The sequence below is a fragment of the Artibeus jamaicensis genome, unplaced genomic scaffold, assembly GCF_021234435.1.
Source record: "Artibeus jamaicensis isolate MK-2021 breed Jamaican fruit bat unplaced genomic scaffold, CSHL_Jam_final contig_196, whole genome shotgun sequence".
Classification (NCBI taxonomy): domain Eukaryota; kingdom Metazoa; phylum Chordata; class Mammalia; order Chiroptera; family Phyllostomidae; genus Artibeus; species Artibeus jamaicensis.
The window spans coordinates 1,579,300-1,603,003 of record NW_026521401.1 but is presented as its reverse complement, the minus strand read 5'-3'; the positions used below and the strand labels follow the sequence as shown (position 1 = coordinate 1,603,003).

At 44.1% G+C, this 23,704-nt stretch overlaps 1 protein-coding gene across 11 annotated transcripts in view; it reads right to left on the bottom strand.

Annotated features, from left to right (window-relative positions):
- CEP164 (centrosomal protein 164) overlaps positions 1–23,704 on the bottom strand; it is an 84,786-nt gene that overhangs the window by 37,106 nt on the left and 23,976 nt on the right. For 8 of the 11 annotated variants that reach the window (XM_053672728.1, XM_037147274.2, XM_053672741.1 and 5 more), the window contains 4 exons: positions 17,282–17,486; positions 8,606–8,761; positions 8,067–8,201; positions 7,066–7,143 (listed from right to left, as the gene is read on the bottom strand). In XM_053672728.1, coding sequence (XP_053528703.1) covers positions 7,066–7,143; positions 8,067–8,201; positions 8,606–8,761; positions 17,282–17,486 — 574 coding nt within the window. Of the gene's footprint in view, positions 1–3,524; positions 3,584–7,065; positions 7,144–8,066; positions 8,202–8,605; positions 8,762–11,180; positions 11,394–17,281; positions 17,487–23,704 lie in introns of those variants that run through there. The other 3 variants (XM_053672739.1, XM_053672744.1, XM_037147276.2) reach the window with 3 other exon arrangements.

Sequence of the window (23,704 nt, the reverse complement as noted above, 5' to 3'; positions counted from 1 at the left end):
CTTGACAGCTAGTGTGAAAAACTTCTGAGCAGAGCTTTTTGAGACTTCCTGATTCCTATCCTGAGACACTCTAACAAGGAGCCTGCTGATTAGAGTCCAAAGGTCCTAAGAGCAGCCCTGAACACAGCACTCACTGATGCTATCTGTGAAAGGACCTGCTAAATCCAAAGACATGAGCATCTATCTGCCTGCACATCTGGCAGCCTACTGACAAGCCAGCTCAAGCATTCTGACAACATGAGAAGAGGCAGGAAATCAGAGAAGTTCAGAGCTCAGCTTTGGAGACAGACTGCCTACGTGCAAATCTTGGCTCCACATGAGGCAAATTACTTTTCTGCACCTCAGTTTCTTCCCCTAAAATACAGGGATAAAGTAAGGCCTACCTCACAGGTTATTGGGAAGATTAAATAGGTTAACACTCATTAAGTCAGTCAAAGAACTGGGAGCTGTGCCTGGCATTAGTTATTCCATAAATATTAACTAATATAATATGACAAGACCCACACCTTTACGCACTGAGACCTTTGATGTGCCAAACACGACCTTGGTAACCCAAATATGAACAAGACACAGATCTTGCCCTCAAGGAATTCAGATGAATATGAAGAAAACTGAAATGTCACAGATGACCCTGGTTATGAGCCTTTACTGGCCAAAACAAAGAGCACTGGACACAGTGGTGATGCTGTCACCAGCTTCAAGCCTGTCCCAGGGAGAAAAACAGGGCCCCTTCCAGTGTTGCCCATCCTCCCGACATCCCTGACCTGTAGCCTGGGAGAAATCTGCCATGATCACTGAGCTGACAGAAGGGGGCAAGATGAGCTCCTCCTCTTCAAGACCAGGCTCTTCTGGGCGAGGAGGCCTCCTCATCTCAATATCCCCAATAGTGGCCAGCACCTGGCAGGACCTCAGTAACCAGTGGGGGGTGGGGGGTCCCCAAAGACTCCATGAAGGAGGTGGGAGTTTCTCAGGGTAAGTGGAGGTACCTGGCTAGCCACACTGCTTCATTCATCAAAAGTAGGACCAACCCTGACCAGTGTGGCTCAGCTGTTTGGAGCGTCATCCCTTAAAGGACAGGTTGCAGGTTCGATACCCGCTGAGGGTACATACCTAGGTTGCAAGTTCAATTCCTGGTCTGGGTGTGTATGATCCCTGATCTGGACATATGCAAGAAGCAACCAACTGATGTTTCTCTCTCACATCAATGTTTCTTTTTCTCCCTTCCTCTCTCTCTAAAAGCAGTGAAAAAAATGTCCTCCAGTGAGGATTAAAACAAAAGCAAAAAACAAAACCAATCCACCCAGCTATGCTGACCTCATGACTAAATAAAGGCAGCAGACTGGGTTAGGGGACAGAGGAGGTGCCATATCACAAACAGCACCCACGGCTTTTGGGACAAAGTTTAGCCCCTGCCTGCTTCTCATGAGTCACCCCCAGCCGAACCCTGCACACATCCTCTCCTCCTGCCAGTGAATAAATATCAGGCCTTTTTGCTACTTTGCCATACACATTCTTAAATCTCTCCCTCACCCCTCCCCTGCCGGCTAGTCCTCACAGCCTCACAGCTTTCAGGAAGCCCTCTCTGACCACTGGTGCAGTGGCCCTGAGATCAGCCTTCCCCGTCCTCTTTCATAACAATGACTGTACTATAATTGCTGATTTCCTTGTCTGTTTTCCTCACCAGATCAGCTCCCTATTATCCTCACTGCCTGGCACATAATAATTTCTCAGTAAATGCTTGACTGAATTTTCAAAAATAAACTGTAAAAACTCCACAGACATTTGCTCTGCTGTGGAAAGGACAGCTTCAACTTGAGTAAGCCCTCTCACAGCTACTCTGGAGGGAAAGAAACCGAGGATGAGAGATCTGGAAACTAACACTACTGCTGCATAAATAAAGACAAATGAGTGTGTTGTACAAATATAGGGGTTCCCACTCTATAAAAGGGAGATGTAATATTTATTTTACAAGATTATGCAGGGATTAACTGTATATATTTGTTATACCGCTTATTAAATAAGAAATAGCTAAACAAATGTTAACTATTAATATTCAAGATGATGGAAAAACAAGTAACTTATCAAACACCAGAGGACACCAGACACAGAGATTCATGTTGTTATACGTGAGGGAACACAGCAAGACTACAAGAACACAGGGTTAGCCATTCTCAAGCTTATATTCTTCAAAAGAAAATTTTCCTACAACAGAGCTTGTCCTTTCCATCTACCTGAATATTAAAATATTACAACACGGCTCACACAGTACGTGAGTTTGCACTCTCTGAGTCTGTGACAACTGCACATGACAGCCGGAGGCACATCTGAGGGGAAGAATGGCAGAGGGAGACTAGGCATTTGTGCTGGATTCTCCCAAAACGGGTGAATGAGATGAGTGTGCAGAAAACCCGTCAGATGGCCAGAGGACACGCTCCTCTGCTCTCACCGGCCCCACTCCTGACCATAACCTGTGGCCCTGCCAGGACACGCGCACCAGGCCCCGGTGACGGAGTCTGTCAGTGTTGTAAGGGGCACTCAGGCAGGGGCAGGGGACTGCACCCCCAGCACAGCTCTGCTCTCAACTCCTCTGCAGTGACACCCTTTGTCTCCTGTCACAGCCCAGGTCCGGGGATATCTCAAGGCAAATTTCTGCTGCTTTTTCGATCAGAAGACCTTGTCATCTACATGTGGAAGGTAGTGTAGGAGAGTGCCCGAAAGGACTATTTCATGTTTAACATACCCTCAGAAAGCCATGAGGCCCCCAGTGCTACAATCCTCCTCCAGCCCAGAGCACAAAGGAAGGGAAGCCCAGGTCCTGTTCAGGGGAGACCCCACCAAGCCCACCATCAGGCCAGTCTATTTTCCACATCTCATTCCCACCTAGTTGGTCTCAATTCTTTGCACTTCTCCCTGGTGTTATTAGCACTTTCCATTCACAGTGACATCATCCTGCTATTCCCTGTCCTTTGATCAGCTGATGGGCTTTTCACTAGCGACATAAGGCCAAATGCCGGCTCACCTACCATTCAACCTCCCTCTTTCACTCACACCCATTTTCAGTGTCTGTTTCATCAACCTATCCCTTTTGATTCTGTAATAGACTACAAATGGGTTTAATTGGAAGTCAGAAGAGGATGGGCAAGGGGGGAGAGAGAGAGGCATTCTTGCCATCCTACTGCCTTCTCATGGAATCGAGCAAAGTGATGGCTGACAATGAGACGGTAGAACAAACCTCCAAAAAGAAGTTCTCCATCTGAGCCTGGGGCACCTCAGTGGATCTAAGGTTTATAAACTGGGGCAAAAGCCATTTTCAAAAGCCATGGTCCAAGCAGAGGCAGCTTCATCATCTCCCTAAACGCACCCTTCCCGCATTCATCTCCACAACTAACCTGCCCTATCCAGCTTGGAAAAGTCATGGGAGGCGTACGTAACACCTCCCACTCCAGACATTCCACCCCATCACCCTGGGTGGCCTATTTACATTAAAAAGGTCACACAAAATATGTTTAAAAGCATCCACTCACCAAAAAAAGCATATCATCATCAGAAAGGAAGCCTTTGGAAGTCCAGGACATGTCTAAGAAAAAAATCCCCTTTTTGTTGACACTAATAATCCATTGTAAAGTAAAAATTAACTAGCCCAAAGTCAAAGTTCATCATGATCTATCCACTTTGGAATCTCCAATCCACCAGCTGATAGCAGGAACCAAGTATCTACTCTGCATAGGACATGGGAAAGCCAAGGGAAGAAAAAAATGCAGCACAACCTGCCAGGATACCCTCCCTGTTCCAGCATTACCCATTCCTTCATTCACCCATTCATTCTCTCAGCTGTTCAGCAAAACTTGCCCACCCCCTTCCTATGTTCCAGACAGTGGGAGATATATATATATATATATGTGTGTGTGTGTATGTACACACACATATATATGTATATATATATAAACATAAACATATAGACACAAATAGGGTAAAATCTCTACTCTCAGTTTGCTCTGTCTTGTGGAGACTACCCTCTTTCTCCAAAAGTTAAGCCAGTCCTCCTGATACCCCATTCCTATTCGTGGTCATCCTTCTAAGCTCAAAACCTGAGCTAATGATTCCTTCAGTATTTAAGGTCTTAATGGTAGATGACAAGAAACAAAGTTGTCATTTTAGGGAAGAAAACCAATGAAAGGCTTTGGATTTAATGCAAACAGACCAGGCCCCACTCAGAAGGAAGAGTTTCAAAGTAGGCAAAGATCAGTTTGTTGATAAAGATGGGACAGTCGGAAAAAAAATGTCACATTTGGAAGAAAGTATCTAAGTCACAATCAAAACATATCTGATTGTGTGGAGCCAAAACTATGGACAGTTTGTGAGGTACTAGAGAAAGCCTAACTATAAAACAGGGGCCTGCAATGGCTCGAGTTGGGTCACCTAGGAAGACCCACCTATAAGTCAGGGCCTGTCAGACAACATCTGCAACCTCAGCCGGCCTGAGATGTTCCCCCTGCTCTCCAGGTGAGCTGAGGACCAAGAAATAAGAGTTAGAAGTAACAGGAACATATAAGGGATTATAAGGACATAATATAAGAAATAATAAGGAAACAAATTTTAATCCCTGATACAAGCACTGTTGTTTTAGTGGTCAGTTTTGTGATGATTCTAATAAAACAAGAGTGATCTGTTCCATTTTAGAGTGTTTAAAGTATTTAAAAGAATTTGGTATATTACACTGTGAAAAGTTTAATTATGTATGCAATCAATATGTAAATGTTTGAGGAAATCTGAATTGCTGACCTCATGATTTACTAGTTGTGTGAATACTTTGGAAATATTTAGAGAAATATTATTATTTTTTTTTTACAGGCAGGAAGGGGCTGGAAGGAAGTGCTAGAAATCAAGAAAGTCAGAGGGACCTACATCCAAGATGACTTTATCCAGCACAGTTATCATTTAGAATGGAAGGGCAGATCAAGTGCTTCCCTGATAAAGTCAAGTTAAAGGAGTTCATCATCACCAAGCCCTTATTCTATGAAATGTTAAAGGGACTTATCTAAGAAATAGAAGATCAAAAATATGAACAGTAAAATGACAACAAACTCACAACTATTAACAACCAAACCTACAAAAACAAACTAAGCAAACAACTAGAACAGGAACAGAATCACAGAAATGGAGATCACATGGAGGGTTATCAGTGGGGAGAAAGAGATAGGGAATAGGGAAAAAGGTACAGGAAATAAGAAGCATAAATGGTAGGTAGAAAATACACAGAGGGAGGTTAAGAATAGTATAATAAATGTAAAAGCCAAAGAACTTATAAGTATGGACATGAACATGGGGGGGGGGTGGAGGGTGGAATGCAGGTGGGAGGAGGAGGGTGCAGGGCAAAGGGGAATAAAGGGGTGGGAAATGGGACAACTATAATAGCGTAATCAATAAAATATATTAAAAAAATAAAAATTTAAAAAGTTTTAAAGAAAGGAAAAATCATTCATTGAAACACTACTTATCTTGATTACTGAGATTTTCAGCACCCCCTTGAGTTTTGCTCCTGAGGTGAATGCCTCACTCACCCCACCCGAACCCCAGCCCTTCTGGAGTTGTGGGCATTTGTATGTCCATAACATGCAGAGCTGCAGCCTGAGCAAAATATTAATTGTTAAAAACGAATAAACTGAACACCAAAATACATATAGTAGGAAATGCTCCTTTTCAAGTACAAAACTGCACTGGAGTTTTTAGGTGTAATAACAATACGATGAGTTTGGGGTTTTGTTTGTTTTTATAAAAAACAGACAATCTAAACAGATAAGATACCTCTGGTGGCAGTAAAGAACAGACCATGTACAAAGAGATCAGAAGCAACAGGACTATTGGGGGAAAGGGATATTTCCGGAATCTATTCTCAACCATATTCTGCATTTCTCAGGCCTCCTGCCTTCGCTCAAACTGTTTGCTTGCCTAAAACACCCCTATATCCTTCCCCCATGTCCAAAACTTACCTACTCCTCAAGAGCCAGGTCAAATGTCATCTCTTCCACTAAGTTTTTCCTATCTTCAAATAAGTAATTTCTTCCACTTCAGGACTCCTCCAAACAGTGTACCTGAGCTGTTCAGTTCTTGTACATACTGCCCTGCTTTATAGTTTCCTAAATATTCATTTATTCAACAGTTATTGATCATGTACTAAATACCAATTATCTAGCATCCTTTCTCTCTCTCCAACTACAAACTCCTTGAGGCCAGCCCAGACCCATATCTTACCAATACCTGGATTTCCCACAAGGCCAAGCACAGAGGTCTGCTACAGAGCCAGCATTCAACAAATGCTCAGAATCTGGACAAAGTTACACTCTGTTTAAAACCACTGATGGTAGACAATGCCTGTGTAATTCCATCCCAATTTATTAGCTAGCACACAGGTCCTCCATAATCCAGCCTAACCTACCCCCACAGTGTTCTCATTCCTTTCCCACACACGTTCTGTATTCCAGTCAAAGGAGATAACCTCATCTCCCTCCACAAATTCATCCCACACCTCTGTCCCTGCCTATGCAGTGCCCTGCATTTGGACTTCTCTCTCACCATTCACCTCTGCTTGTCTAGCCCAGCCCTTTGTTCTTCTTCACTCACCTCAGACACCAGTTTGTCAATGAAGCCCTTCCTGGTCAATCCAAACAGACAAGAGACCTCTAATGCTCTGCTCCACGGCCTCGCTGCATGCTACTCTGCACTCCAATTATAGTCTCTCTTTTACGAGATTATAAGTTCTTAGCGGGCAGGAATCATATCTAAGGCATTTGTTGCATGTTATGTCATGCTATGACCTGCAGCACCTAGCAAAGCACCTTATTTTGTAGAAACATGCAACAAATGGTGGTTATTTGACAAATGACTAAGTGGATGAAGTACTTTCCCTCTATGCTTCCCCAAGCCCCAGAAATCTTATCTGGACAGAATTGGGACAAAATGGTCCTCTTTCCTAATATGTATTCCATGGAGAGAAAGGCTTAAGAAGCAAGGAAGTACACCACAGATTAAGTAAGGAATCTGCCTACAGGAGCTTCAGGATCTTACCTCATACTCAAAGTCGCCTCCCAGGACCCCAATGTCCAGGTGCAGGTTCTTAAGAAGCTCACTTGAGCTGCCAATGCTCTGAAACAAAAATGACTATGAGTGGTGAGCTGGAAAATGGGACAGCCCAGAGAGACGGCCAGGAGGCTCTTGGTTGGTTATACTTTCTCAGTCAGACCTGAGAGGTATACAGACTAGGCAACAAATGAAGCTGCGAGCTGGAAATCATTTTTATTTATTTTCAAAGTTGCACAAAAGTTAGCCAAAAAGTGAAAACAACCCAAGTTGTTTTCTCCTATCAACAAATGAATGGATACCTGGCTGGTGTAGCTCAGTGGACTGAGCACAGGCTTGCGAATCAAAGCAATGCCAGCGTGATTCCCAGTCAGGGCTCATGTCTGGGTTGCAGGCCATATCCCCAGTACGGGGTGTGCTAGAGGCAACCATATACTGATGTTTCACTCCCTCTTTTTCTCAGTCCCTTCCCCATCTCTCTAAAATAAATAAATAAAGTCTTAAAAAAGAACCCAAATGAATGGATAAAGTGTAGTCCATATATTCAATAAGGATTATTCAGCCATAAAAAGGAATGAGGTTCCAATACACTCTACAATGCTAATATACCTTGAAAACATTATGCCACACAAAAGAAACCATACATTAAAGGACAATGATTGTATAATTATAGTTATATGAAATATCTAGAATAGGCAAATTCATAGAGACAGAAAGTAGATCAGTGGCTCACCAGGGGCTGGGCAGAGGGAAGAATGGGGAGTTACTGTTCAGCAGGCACATAGTGTCTGTTTGGGATTATGGACAAGTTCTGGAAATGGACTGTGGTAACAACTGCACAACACTGTAAAAGTAATTAATGCCTCTAAATTGTATAGTTAAAATGGTAACTTTCATATTTTATACACACACACTTTACCATAATAAAACATTTTTCAGAAAAAAATAGCACAGAGGGTTTTCAGGGCCAGGAGCAGAATCATCATTACCTGGTTGTCACTCTCCACCTCATCGTCCTCATTGGCCTCCTCCCCTAAAGCAAAGAGGCTGACAGCATTCTTGTCCTCATGGAGGGAGCCCACCCGACCATTTGCATAAGCAGAAGTCTTGAGACCCTGTGAAGGCTCCAAATAGAAAAAGAGAATCAAGGGACTCATGAGGAAGACCTTCAGAATGCTCTCCTCACTCTCCTTCTGTTTAGATGTCTTCCAGAGCAAGGCTACCACATCCACAAGGCTGACCCTGATAACTCTGGCTCACACTGATCCCTCCTTTCCCCAACTACCACTGCCCTGGCCATGGAGACTAGGAAATCAGCACTGCAGTCCCTGGGGCATGGTCTGTCCTCCACTGCCAAGAGCCCACCTTCAGCATCATTCAGGTATAATTTACCTTCCCAACTGGATTATGAATATTGAGGACACAGCCCATGCCCTCTATTTCTCATCTATGGGCCACACAGTTCCTAGCACGGTACAAGGAAACCCCACAGTAACTAAATACACTTAACACAAGAAAAAGCACTTACCAGCGTGAGTTCTCCGAGCTGGCCAGACTCCACTGCGTTCCCTAAGCTCACACTTTGAGAAACACGAAGAGCAGAGGGTGGGGCATCCTCTAGGCCTCGTAAGGGAGCCAGGCCCCCAACAGGAACATGGACTGGGGCTAATGAGGAGCCCAGGGCCTGAGCAACAGAAAACATCTTGTTACAAACCCAAGAAACCACATGGCTCTGAGAGTTGGAGACAGATATAAAAATTAAACATCTAAATCCTGCCCACTCAAATTTAAACCACCTCCATTCAGAGGCTGCCAATGAGATATAACACCCAGAAATTGCCATCGTGCCAACTGTGTGAGAAATCACAGGTTGGCTCCCTGATTCTCATAGCTCCACTGCTGCTCCCAGTAAACAGCCCCTTGCACCTGGCAGGTGCTGCACAGGACCCTGCTCCCCTTTCAGAAGCCACACGGGAAGGGTGTGGAAGGAGAAAGCAGAGACAAGGGCCTCATCTACTAGAGCGAAAAATCTCAACGGGTAAAGTTTAAACTGATGAATCAAGAAAAAGCAGTGTAAGCACAGTATTCAAAAATATGGACGTGAACACCAGAAGAAAGTTGCCTCTGAAAAGAGGCACACACACCGCAGAACTTCTGTACCTTGTGATAGGTCTTTTGGTGCAATTTCACTTTGTATAATATGGGCATGTTTTATTCTGATTAAAATAAATATTAACTATAAAACAATATACATGAGCAACAAAAAATAAACTCTCCTGCCCACCTGCACTGACGGGAAAGTGGGTGACAGAAGCCAAGACTGGCCCCTTCTTCTGCCTGCTCTCTGAAGGCGTTCTGCTGGCACGGCCCGGGAAGCAAGGCTAGGAGTCAGAGTCTGGGAGACCTTGGGCTACTCACAGTTACCCATCCAAATGATGGAGATGATGTGTGTCCAATCACTTAAGGTTTGTTGAGAAGTTCAAATGAGATCATCAGTGCATGGAGCACATGCAAGAGGTCCGGGGCTACACCAAAGTTATGGAATTGCTATTATTACTACTACAGAGATTCACATTATAATAGTCTGGGCTAGAAGCAGAGGCAAGGATAGCACTCTAGGGACAATTTACAAAGAGCTCTTTAAAATTCATTTTGCAAACTTAAATTGTATAAAGAATACAAAGATTCCATTTCCTTCTAATCCCACATGGACTGCAGAGAGAAAGGGGAACCAGGAGAAGGTCAGAATTAGAACATTCAGCCCTGGTTAGTGTGGATCAGTACAACCAAAGTGTTGCTGGTTTGATTCCCAGTCAGGGCGCATGACTGGGTTGCAGGCCAGGTCCCCAGTAGGGGGCACGTGAGAGGCAATCACACATTGATGTTTCTTTCCCTCCATTTCCCTCCGTCTATAAATAAATAAATAAATAAATAAATAAATAAATAAATAAATAAATCTTAAAAAAAAGAGAGAGAGAACATTCAGACGGCCCATCTCCTCACCCATAGTATTGGCCTAGGGCCAGACCATCAGGTAGGCCCTGAATAGGGCCCATTTCTCCACGGAAAGGGCATCAGATGTTCATCTGAAAGGTGACATGAGAACCACTCTCAGGCCTTTGTAGGTTACCACTCACCTAGCCTGTTACGGAATATCTTTGTTAGGCAGAAAAGGAAATGGCTATTAATAAAATTGGCCGAAATCACCAGAGTTAAGCACTTTAAATGCCACATCTCACTGTACTCTGATGACAGCCTAAGGGCACTGTTCTTGCCACGTGAGCCAACAGAGATTGGTGAAATCAAGACCCCTGCCCAAAGTCATGTGGCCAGCAAGCAGGGCAGATGTGGGCTTGGAATTGGGGCTATCTCTAAGCACCGGCTTACACTGCCTCCTGGTTGTTGGTCTCTGATCCAACTTGACTCCTTCTAAATGAAGAATATGGTGTGACTATTTAAAGGAACAAGGGTCAAAATGACAGGGCAAGCCCAACTCTTTGGTAATCCCAGTAGGGATTACCAGGAAGTGAAGCACAAACAGGGTCTGCACAGCTTGACACAGGTTATTCACATGGTTTCTGGGAAGCCTGGGAAGCAAGAAGCAGAAGCAGCTTACTGGATGGTAGAGAGATTCTGCGCTTCAGCCCCTTGTAATCATATTAACTCTCTAGTTCTGTGTGATTCTTAGGAGGGACTCAGTTGAGAGCTCAGTGGTAGGGTGTCTGGTTAGGAGGGCTCTCTCTATAATCAGCTGATGAGAAAGGCTTCCCAAATCCTGGGAAGGTACCTACACCTACATGAGTGCCAGGATTGGTGCCACCTTACTCACCCTCAAAACTGAACATCCCCAAAACATGCGATCCACCCAGGAAGTCTAGGCCCCTTCAACTCTATTTTGTATGTGATGGGGTAGAAGAAACATGAAATACATGCCATCCCACAAGATGGCCATCCTGAGTAGTTAAGGGATCAATAGTTACCATTGGAGGGTAAGTAACAGGAAAGCAGACCTAACAGCCGGCTGCATTAAGATATGAACTGACCCTGCTCCCTCGATGCCACATTCTATGAGGCCTCGGCACCATGCTCTCTAAGAAGCCTACCTGGTTGAGAAGCTGCATCTTGCCTGCCTCTACAGCAAGTCTTCTGTTGGAACTCAGCTCGACTAGCCCCTGACTGAGAGGGGTGCTGCTTGGCTGAAGACAGGCTTGCTGAGAGACCTCCTGCCCAGCTGGGGCAAGGGCCATCTCTTGAGGATGCTCCAGCAGCTCTGGCCCCCAACCCAGAAACTGTAAGTCCCTGTCCGTTACGCTGGTGGTCTCGTGCTCACCCATGGGAGACATCCTGGGAGACCGAGCTGTTGTGCAGCTGACCATGCTGGCCAAGTCTCTGCATGGCATTTCCTGCATACTCTCTGGCAGCCCCAGGTCCTCCAGCTGCTTGGAGATCTTGGCCATCTGCAGGATATGCTGGTAGAACCTCTGATCCTCGGAGTAGTCTTCACTCTCTGACTGCTCATCTGCAGAGCCCTGCAGGTGGGACAACTGGGGCACTATGAAGGGGCCAGAGTGTAGATCTCTGGGTCCAGGGCCTGCCTGACCCACACCCTGCTCAGATCCCGGACAGCTCTGCAGGTCCCATGGGAAGTTATTCACCTCACCCACGACTTGAGAGCTAAGGTGAGAAGCCAGACTGCTGTTGCTGTTGCTCTCTAAGTCAGACCCATCACCACTGGGCCTCCTGTCTTCTTCAGGGGGCTCTGTAGACAATGGGAGGTATCTCTTCTCACTGGTAGGAGATGCCTGAGGGGCACTCCCTGATGGGGCATTCTGGGCTGGTTCTGATGCCAGAGTATTGGACAATATTAGGGAGAGTCCCTGAAGTGGATCTTCAGCTGAGGCCCCTAGATCCTCAGGATCATTGAACTCTGTTTTCTTGCAGATCCTGGGAGTGTCCTTGTTGACAAGCTTGGAGACCTGTCCCATCCACAATCCTGGGGGCTCTCTCCTCCTCCTTCCCCAACCCACACTCCCACCTTCCCCAGAAACACCCTGACAGCTCAAGTCTTCAGCTGGGCCTCTGTCTAACAAGAACAGCTTGCTCTTCCCAGTAGGCAGCATCTGGTCAGAAGAACAAGGAGACAGGGGGAGGTCCTCCTCAGGGGATGGTGAGGAAACAGAGCTCTGGCCCTTGTCCCCCGCAGGGCCAGTGGAGCTCAGTTTGGCCATGGTGTAGCTGTGCTGCTCGCCTTTCATCTGTGGGCCCTTGATGGTTTCAGAAAGCTTTGAGTGGGGAGAGGCCTGGCTCCTGCCTTCCAACACACCCTGCTCATTCTGGAGGGGCCCACTGTTCTCAGGGCCCAGAGGGCCAAGTTTCTGCTGTCTGGTCCTCATTTCCAGTTCTTCTATTTCAGGGTCTGAAAACCCCAGGTAGATGTTCTCAGTTGGCTTCTGGGTTTTCTCCAGACCCTTGTGATCACCTAATTCCGTCCAGCATTGGGCTGGGGCCCTGCCTAAGATTTTCTCCATGTCGGCAAAGATTTGGTGGGAAGCTTGGCCTTTGGAGAGTGGCTGTAGTTTGTTGGGCAGGGTGCCCCTGAGAGGCCAGGGGGTATCACCAAGCATGCATGGGCTCTTCCCTTTGTTAAACAAGCCCTCACTTCTAGCCTGTATCTCTTGTTCTAGGTCCATATCAGCAAGCCCAGGTGCTGGGAGAGGGGATGGGCCACGGAGAAAGGAGGAAGAAGGCAGAAGTCCCTGCTCGGGCTGTGTCTCCTAGATGGATATATAAACATGCAGAGAAAACTAAGACAAAGCCCTGCTAATTCATACTTGCTACCTCAGCCCTAGGCAAGCCCTTAGCAGAAACCCACCCTCCATTTAAAGTAAAACAAAAACCAAAGAGGGAAGAAAAGTTAAAAGCTCTGTTGGGCTTTATTGTCTTCTGGCCCTAGTTTCCTTATCTATGAAGAGGAGGCGTGACAGATCAATGGCTTACTAACCTTGCTCCACAGAACCTGCAGGTTGGTTCCACATGGTACCTGGGGGTCACTAGTAGTGTACATGTAGTGAAGAAGGGGCATTACCAAGACCCACACCCCCAGGGGCAACCACAGTGGCTCCACTTCTTCTTTACATGCTGGACCCCTCTGGAGGAACTGATTTAGAGACAGGGCTTCACTACCAACCAAAGTTTGAAAATCACCAACCAGATTATCCCTAAGGTAGCATCAAGCTCTCAGTTCTGTGTTTGGTAAATTTTATAAAATCCACCAACCTTACCAAGGACTACCAGAATTATCTAAAAAGAGAGAAAAGAGGGGAAATCTAACTGTGAGCTAAGCCTAGGAAACAGTCGAAGTCTGTGCCCTTAGAAGGCACAAGTTGGTACTACTCAAAAGAGGTTTGTGTAGTCTGAATGCTGGGGCTAGAAGAAACCCTAAAAAATCAATCACACCCTGCGAACATTCACACTAAACTCCTCCCAGCCCATGAGCCCATACCTCTAGACAGCCCAAACCACCTAAGTCCCGGTCACCCACCCATCTTCCCTTAAATAAACTAAGGTTTGAGACTCCTATCCTCAGCCCTAAAAGCCAGACTGGCAGCCCAGGGTTATCCAATTGTCCCCAGCTCCTGAAACTAAAGAAGAAATTCTTTTTGAAGAGTGTGCCAAGAATTCGGTCACACAGCCAGAACTCAGACTATTACCCAACCCTCCATCCCAGAACCCTCACTTCCTTCTCTCTTGTATCTTTGGCCATGCCACAGCCTGACCAGATGCTGAATATCATTCAAAATAATCCTAGGCAGACCTGGGCAGCCCTGGTGGTGCAGCTCAGTTGGTTGAACATCATCCCATGGTCCAAAGAATCATGGGATTAAGTCCCTGTCAGGGCACATGCCTAGGCTGCAGATTCAGTCCTGGTCAGGGCGTGTATGAGAGGCAACCAATCGATGTTTCTCTCTCACATTGATGTTTCTCTCTCTCTCTCCCCCTTCCCCTCTCTCAAGTAAAAAATAATAATAGTAATCCTAGTTAAATGAAAACCCCATTGTTCATCTTTTGCCTTCAAACACATGACTTCAGAAAATTCAACCTATTTGGAAATTACCTGTCCTCTTTTCTCCATCTGGAGGAACAGGCTTGTTATCTTATTTCACAGAACTATGAGTAGTAATATATGGAAAAGAGGAAGGGAGGGAGGAGTATCTATAGAGCTCAGAGATGATGAAAAGAATAAATTCATCAGCAACCATCCAGTGCCAGAACTGACACCTTGAAAAGGATGGAGGATGAGGGAAAACTTCACTGAGAAGCAAGCACCAGGCACTGGTGGGAAATAAAGACTATAAACAAAAGAACAAATCAACTGGACTTGAGAGGGTTGAAAAGATAGTCCTAGTGCTTTCCACCTGGCTGACCCTCCCTCTGCTCAAAAGCCCTGCCTGCCCCACCCGAGGGAAGGAAAGAAGGCAGGGTGTGTGGCACTGCCACAGAATGGCTCCAACTCTTAGCTTCTCCACCTACAAAATGAGGGCAGTAACTCTGCCTCCTAAAGGCAGACATACTAAAGGAAAAATAAAACGGAAAATAACATCTTCAAATCTGAGCAAAACAGCTCCTTGAGACCAAGGACATTATGCTACAATCAAATTTCAGCTATACATCACTCACTTAGGACACTGGCAACTAAAACAAGTAGATAGACTTCTGGCCAAGATGGAGGCGTAGACACACTATGCCTCCTCCAACATCCAAAATAAGGACAACAAAACTTAGAAACAAAAAACAACTAGTACTACCAGAAAATCGAACTGTATGGAAGTCCAACAACCAAGGAATTAAAGAAGAAACATTCATCCAGACCGGCAGGAGAGGCAGAGACAGGCAGCTGGGTGGAGAGTGCTCACAGCAAAGCGGTGGCTGACAGACCCAGTAAAGTGCCAAACTGTGGAGGGGCATGGCACACAAGGCTGGCAGACTGGGCAGTCCCACATTCTCATGCAGATAAACGAGGCGAAACTGGGGAGCGAGACAGACCATGCAACCCAGGGTCCCAGTGAGGGAAAAAAAAGCCTCAAACCACCTATTGAAAACACCGGTAGGGGTTGAGCTGCCAGGAGAGATTCCCAGCCATACAGAATAGTTCGCTGGAGAGACCCACAGGGTCCTAGAGCGTACACAAGCCCACCTACACAGGAATCAGCACCAGAAAGGCCCAGTTTGCTTGGGGGAAGTGTCAGAAGGGACTGAGGTTCAACAGACAGCAGAGCAGGCACCATTGTTCCCTCTCGGACACTGCCCCCACATACAGTGTCACAATTCAGTGGCTGGGTTGCCCTAAAGCTCTGCCCCTCACTACCTAACAGGCATGACAAGACAAAAAAAAAAAATGCCCCAAATGAAAGAACAGATCAAAGCTCCAGAAAAAATACAACTAAGCAACCAAGAGACAGACAACCTATCAAATGCACAGTTCAAAACACTGGTGAACAGGATGCTCACAGAATTGGTTGAATTTGGTCACAAATTAGATGAACAAATGAAGGCTACACTAAGTGAAATGAAGGAAAATGTACAGGGAACAAATAGTGATGGGAATGAAACAAGGACTCAAATCAATGGAGTGAATGAGAAGGAAGAAAGAAACAACCAAACAAAACAGAATGAAGAAATAAGAATTCAAAAAAACGAGGAGAGGCTTAGGAACCTCCAGGACATCTTTAAATGTTCCAACATTCGAATTATAGGGGTACCAGAAGGAGAACGGGCAGAGCAACAAGTGGAAAACGTTATTGGAACAAATAATAAAGGAGAACTTCCCCAATCTGTCAAAGGAAATAGACTTCCAGGAAGTCCAGGAAGCTCAGAGAGTCCCAAAGAAGTTGGACACAAAGAGGACACACCAAGGCACATCATAATTACATTACCCAAGGTTAAAATGATGGAGAAAATCTTAAAAGCAGCAAGGGAAAAGGAGACAGTTACCTACAAAGGAGTTCCCATCAGACTGTCAGCAGATTTTTCAAAAGAGACCTTGAAGGCAAGAAGGGACTGGAAAGAAGTATTCCAAGTCCTGAAAGATAAGGACCTACATCCAAGATTGCTCTATCCAGCAAAGCTTTCATTTGGAATGGAAGGGCAGGTAAAGTGCTTCCCAGCTAAAGTCAATTTAGAGGAGTTCATCATCAGCAAGCCCTTATTTTATGAAATGTTAAAGGGACTTATCTAAGAAAAAGAAGATAAAAAACATGTACAGTAAAATGACAGCAAACTCACAATTATTAAGAACCACACCTAAAACAAAAACAAAAACAAACTAAGCAAACAAGTACAACAGGAACAGAACCACAGAAATGGAGATCACATGGAGGGTTAGCAACAGGGGAGTGGGAGGAGGAGAGAGGGGGAAAAGGTACAGAGAATAAGTAGCATAGGTGGTAGGTAGAAAATAGACAGGGGGCGGGCAAGAATAGTATGGGAAATGTAGAAGCCAAAGAACTTATACTCACGACCCACGGACTTGATCTAAAGTGGGGGAATGTGGGTGGGAGAGGGTGTGCAGGGTGGAGGGGAATAAAGGGGGGGAAATGGGACAACTGTAATAGCATAATTAATAAACTAATTTAAATAAAAATAAATAAAAATTAAAAGTTCATCCTAAAATGAATAAATAATTAATTAATTAAACAAGTGGATAAAGTTCAAGGCCTTTCTTTGGGGGCTATGAAGAAACTGGTGTTCTAGCAGATGACATCAAGGACTCACACCACTGAGAGACCACAATGAGTTCACACTATGAAGGCCTGACTCCGACAGCAGATGAATGACACTCTGCTCATGTAGGCTGTCTGGCCTCTGCCAGCTGCTCCCTGTCCCCCTACAGTCCAGAAGAGCCAATGGCATCGCTTCTTACATTAGTATTGCAAACCACAATCCTCAGCAGAGCACTCTTTCCTACCAATCCTTTATGTGATATGGGCTTCCCAAGGGGAAAAAAGGAATTGTTTAGAAATAATAACAACTTCAAGAAGGTGAGAGGAAAATCTGCCAGAAGACTGGCACAATTCAGATGATGTACTATCAGGAAATTGCCATTTATTGTGGTTGTTCTTAACCTCCCAGCTCTAAACACCTAGAGGTTCCCAATATCCCCTCAGGCTGCAGCCCAGTCTCTCTGAGCTCGTACCCACTGACTCACCATGGGACTTTTCGAGGTCTCTTTGTCTTTTTTCTCTTTCTTTTCCTTTTTCTTTTTCTTGTCTTTCTTCTTAATGGCCCCAGAAGCTGACAGCTTCCCTCGCTCTTGGATTACCAAGTTCCGATAGTGCTCATCACAGGGGTGGTCCCAGGTAGACTGCCCATTGGCAAAGTTGAAATAGTAAATATCACCTGTGATATCCTGGCTGGGGAGGAGCAGAGAACAGAAATTAGTCCCTGCTCAAGTTCAAAGCTACTTGGAAAAAAAAGAAAAGGAAAAATGGCAGAGGCGGAGGCAGAGGAGAAGGAATTGGAGAAAAGGGAAAGAAGGAGAGAAGATGGAAGGATGGGGAAAGACGGGAAAGGGCAACAGAAAAATTAAAAAGTACCATTTAGCTAAGAATAAAGGAGTTAATTTAGATAAAAACAAAGGACTGGGATACCTAGAGACATCTCTACATGGAGAGGTATAATCATTGGGGTTCCTGAGAATTCATGCTAGACTGGTGTGGGAATAAACTTGGTTCTAGATAGGTAAGTACAAACACCATGGTATACTGGAAATAAAATCTAGGATAGACCTTGCCTAACATTTGTATCTATGGTCTGAGGGAGAAAGATGCATTGTGAAAGCTCTGGTTTTACCAAAGTCTCCAAACTCACAAGGGGTGATAACCCAAGCTAGTGGGGATCAACAAAAGAATAAAATAATGTAGAAGGTGGGTTTCAGGAATCTGCACTTCACCACAGACAAGTCCAAAATAAACCACCACTACCCACTACTATCCACCACTATCAATAATCCATTAAGACAGATAATAAAGAAAAAATTCACAATAGCAATATAAAAGATATAATATCTAAGAATAAATCCAAAGTGCAAAATCTTTCTAAAGCTGTACTGAAAAGCTAGGGAAAAGAAAAAAAACAGAGAGATACTCCATATTCCTGATTAGAATGAATGAAGTCTGTAAACATGCCAATAATCCTCAAATTAATCCATATAATCCCAAGAGAATCCCAATCAGCTCCTTATGGAACCTCACAAACTCAATCTCTATTCAAATAAAATAGAAAATATACAGAAATAAACAGGAAAATTATCAGAGGTAGAAGATGAAAAGAAGATATGCAGACTTCCGCCAAGATGGAGGTATAGGTGGATGTGCCGTGCCTTCTCACACAACCAAGTTTAGGGACAACTAAATATTGGCAACAGAAATCACAGCCAGAACACGGAAAATTGAACTTTTCGGAAGTCCGTTAACAACAAATTCTTCAGCCTGACCAGGGGCTGCTGGAGCGGGGTTGCACAGGAGGACTTGGTCAGACGGGCTCAGGCGCGGAATCCAGGCGCAGGGTTGGACCTAGTGAGCGACCGAGCGAGTGGACCGAGCGAGTGACCTCGGAGGAGACAGCGGGGAAGCGGTGCTGCGTGTTGACTGTGGTCACCTATTTGTGCGCGAGCGGACAGGCGAGGGAGTGGGTGGTTCGACCGGGCCGGCGTCCCCGCAGCAAGCGGCAGTAGAGGGCGCCGCCATTTCCCCGCTCTGACCACGCCCCCACATACAGCGTCACAACCCAGCGACCTGGGAGTCCAAGGCACCACTTCTCACACTTAAAGGGCCAGAACAGACCAAAAATGTCGCAAGTTCTCAAAATCCCTGAGCCCATAGACCTAAGCGATGAAGAAATAGCAAAACTCTCAGACGCACAGTTTAAAACACTGGTGATCAGGATCCTCACAGAACTGGTTGATTATAGCCACAAATTAGAGAAACATATGAAGGCGAAACTAATTGAAATGAATGGAATTGCACAGGAAACCAATAGCGATGAAAAGGAAACTGGGACTCAAATCAATGGAGTGGACCAGAAGAAAGCAAATAATGGCCAAACAGAAAAGAGTCAGGAAGCAAGAATTAAAAGAAATGAGGAGAGTCTTAGGAAAAAAAGTCCAGGACATCTTTAAACGCTCCAATATCCGAATTATAGGGGTACCAGAAAGGGGAAAGGCACAGCCACCAGTGGAAAACTTATTTGAACAAATAATAAAGGAGAATTTCCCTAATCTGGCAAACACAATAGACTTCCAGGAAATCCAGGAAGCTCAGAGAGTACCAAAGAAGTTGGACCCAAGAAGGAACACACCAAGGCACATCATCATTACATTAGCCAAAATTAAAATGAAGGAGAGAATCCTAGAAGCAGCAAGAGCTAAGGGGACAGTCACCTACAAAGGAGTCCCCATCAGACTGTCAGCAGATTTCTCAAAAGAGACCTTACAGGTAAGAAGGGGCTGGAAAGAGGTATTCCAAGTCATGAAATCCAAAGACCTACAACCAAGATTGCTCTATCCAGCAAAACTTTCATTTAGAATGGAAGGACAGATAAGGTGCTTCTCAGATAAGATCAAATTCAAGGAGTTCATCATCACCAAGCCCTTATTATATGAAATGTTAAAGGGACTTATCTAAGAAAAAGAAGTTAAAGAAACATGAACAGTGAAAGGACAACAAACTCACAGTTATTAACAACCACAGCTAAAATGAAAGCAAACTAAAAGGACAGCTAGATCAGGAGTGGAAACATAGAAATGAAGATCTCAAGGAGGGTTAGCAACAGGGGAGTGGGAGGAGGAGATGGGGGGAGAAGGTACAGAAAATAAGTAGCATAGACAGTAGATAGAAAATAGATGGGGGGGCAAGAATAGCATGGGAAATATAGAATCTAAAGGACTTGAGACACATGGTCATAAACTAAAGGGGGGGTAATGGTGGGGATGGGGGGCAGGGTGGAGGGGAATGAAGGGGGGAATAGAACAACTGTAACAGCATAATCAATTAAAAAAAAAAAGAAGATATGCAAGTACCCAAGAAGCACATGAAAAGACATTCAACATCACTAAACATAAGAGAAATGAAAATTAAAACCACAGTGAAATACCCCTCCATACTCATTAGCATTGCTAATATCAAAAAAGCAGAAAATAATAAGTGTTGGCAAGGATGGACAGAAATTAAACCCCTTATGCTCTGTTGGTGAGAATATAAATGGTGTGGCCACTGTGAAAAACAGTATGCCGGTTCCTCAAAAAAATGGAAAACAGAATACCCATCTGACCCAGCAATTCAACCTCTAGGTATATACCCAAAAGAGGTGACAACAGGATTCGAAAGGATATTTGTATATACTTCCTGGGAACTGCAGTTTTAATGCCAATGTTCGCAGCAGCATTATTCATAATAGCCGAAGGTGGAAAAGACTCAAATACCCACTGACAAGTAAATGAATGAACAAAATGTGTTATCTACACATACCAGAATATTACTGCCTTAAAAAGGACTTAAATTCTGAAAAATGCTACAACATGAATGAGCCTTGCAGACTTCATGCTAAGTAAAATAAGCCAGTCACAAAAGGACAAATATTGTATGACTCCACTTATATGAGGTACCTAGAACACACACATTAATAGAGACAGAAAGTAGACCAGAGGTTACCAGGAGCTAGGGAGAGGGGAAAATGAGGAGTGTTTATTTAATGGATACAGAATTTCAGTTTTGGAAAATAAAAGTTCCAGAGATGGGTGATGGTGATGGTTGCACAACACTGTGAATGTCCTTAATTCCACCTGTACACTTAAAAATGATTAAAACAACAAATTTTGTTATATATATTTTACCAGAAAAAAACACTTAAAAAAAATCTTGTATTGAGAGACTTCTGGTCAAGACAGAGGCGTAGGTAGACACACTGTGCCTCCTCACACAACCAAAAGAGAACAACAACAATTTAAAAACAAAAAACAACCAGAATGGAAGTCCAACAACCAAGACTGGTAGGAGGGGCGGTGACAGGCAGCAGGGCAAAGAGGCCTCAGGGCCTCAGCTGGAGGACAGGGGCAGGAAGGTGGGGGATTGCAGACTAGGTGGTCCTACATTCGAATGCAAACAAATTGGGAGAAACAAATGGGGATCCAGGCGCACTGTGCAACCCAAGGTTCCGGCATGAGAAAATAAAGCCCCAAACCTCTGATTGAAAGCACTTTCAGGGGCAGAGGCAGCAGGAGAAACTCCCAGCCTCACAGGAGACTTTGTTGGAGAGACTCACAGGATCCTGGAACATACACTAACCCACCAACCCAGAAATCAACACCAGAAGGGCAATCTAATTCTGGGTAGCTGGGGAAATGACAAACTGGCAGAGAGTGGAGGAAACAGCACTGTTCCTTCTCAGATCCCCCATATACAGAGCCAAAATGCAGCAAAGTGGGTTGCTCAGCCCTGGTGGACACCTAAGGCTCCGCCCCTTACTGTATAATAGGCAGGCTGAGGCCAAAAAAAAAAAAGAAAGAAAGAAAGAAAAAACAGGTCAAAGCTCCAGAAAAAATACAACTAAGCAACCAAGAGATAGCCAACCTATCAGATGAACAGTTCAAAACACTGGTAACCAGGATGCTCACAGAATTGGTTGAATATGGTCACAAATTAGGTGAAAAAAATGAAGGCTATGCTAAGTGAAATAAAGGAAAATTTACAGGAAACCAACAGTGATGAGAAGGAAACTGGGAGTCAAATCAACCGTGCGGACCAGAAGGAAGAAAGAAACATTCAACCTTCATTCAAAATAGAATGAAGAAATAAGAATTTTTTTAAAATGAGGTGAGGCTTAGGAACCTCCAGGACATCTTTAAATGTTCCAACATTCAAATTATAGGGGTACCAGAAGGAGAACAGAAAGAGCAAGAAACTGAAAACTTATTTGAACAAAAAATAAAGGAGAATTTTCCCAATCTGGCAAAAAAAAAAAAGACTTCCAGGAAGTCCAGGAAGCTCAGAGAGTCCCAAAGAAGTTGGACCCAAGGAGGAACACACCAAGGCACATCATAATTACAGTACCCAAGGTTAAAATGATGGAGAAAATCTTAAAAGCAGCAAGAGAAAAGGAGACAATTTCCTACAAAGGAGTGCTCATAAGACTACCAACTGATTTCTCAAAAGAAACTTTACAGGCAAGAAGGGGCTATAAAGAAGTATTCCAAGTGATGAAAGGCAAGGACCTACATCCAAGATTGCTGTATCCAGCAAAGCTTTCATTTAGAATGAAAGGGCAGGTCAAGTGCTTCCCAGTTAAAGAAGTTCATCATCAGCAAGCCTTTATTATACGAAATGTTAAAGGGACTTATCTAAGAAAAAGAGGATAAAAAATATGTACAGTAAAATGACAACAAACTTACAATTATTAACAACCACAGCTAAAACAAAAACTAAGCAAACAAGTAGAACAGGAGCAGAATCACAGAAATGGAGATCACATACAGGGTTATCAGTAGGGGAATGGAGAGGGAGAGAGGGGGAGAAGGTATAAGGAATAAGAAGCATAAATGGTAAGTAGAAAATAGACAGGGGGAGGTTAAGAATAGTATGGGAAATGTAGAAGCCAAAGAACTTATATGTATGACACATGAACATGAACTAATGGGGAGGAATGTGGGTGGGAGAGGGTGTGTAATATGGAGGGGAATGAAGGGGAAATGGGATAACTGTAATAGCATAATCAATAAAATATGTTTTTAAAAAATGAAAAAAGAAATCTTGTATTGAATAACATGCACTGACTAGATCCTCCAGTATAATTATATAGAAGTGATAACAATGGCCCGGGCCAGGGAGCTCAGTTGGTTAGAGCATTGCCCCGGTACGCCAAGGTTGGCGGGTCAATCTCCAGTTACAGCACATACAAGAAGCAACCAAAGAATGCATAAAATCAGTGAAACAACAAATAGATGTTTCTGTTTCTCACCCCCCCCTTTAAAATCAATAAATTAAGAAAAAGTTTTAATTTAAAAACAAAAACAAAAGAAGTGATGACAATGGACTTTTGTGCCTTGTTCTTCTTCAGTGCATAAGAAAGCATAAAGAATATTAAAAGACAAGAAACTACGAGAAAATAGTAGAAATGGTAGTATAAGATTAATACACAAGAGCCTGCCTGGTGTGGCTCAGTGGATTGAGTGCTGGCCTATGAACCAGAAGGTTGCCGATTCAATTCCCAGTCAGGGCATGTGCCTGAGTTGCAGGCCAGGTCCCCAGTGAGGGTGGCGCACAAGAGGCAACCACACATTGATGTTTCTCTCCCTCTTTCTCCCTCCTCTCCCCCATCTCTAAAAATAAATAAAATCTTTAAGAAAAAAGATTGATACACAAAATCAAAGCGGTCCACCTCCTTAACAAAAATAAAAAGCAACAGAATAGAAAAAAAAGGCAAAGGATATAAACTAGCAAATCACAAAAGATAAACCACAGCCAACTCAATTCTATGAATAATCTAGGAAATGCAAATTAAAACAATCAGGTATAATTTCTTGCCTTCAGACTGACAATATTTCAGATTGGCAATTTTTTAATTTATAACACTTTTA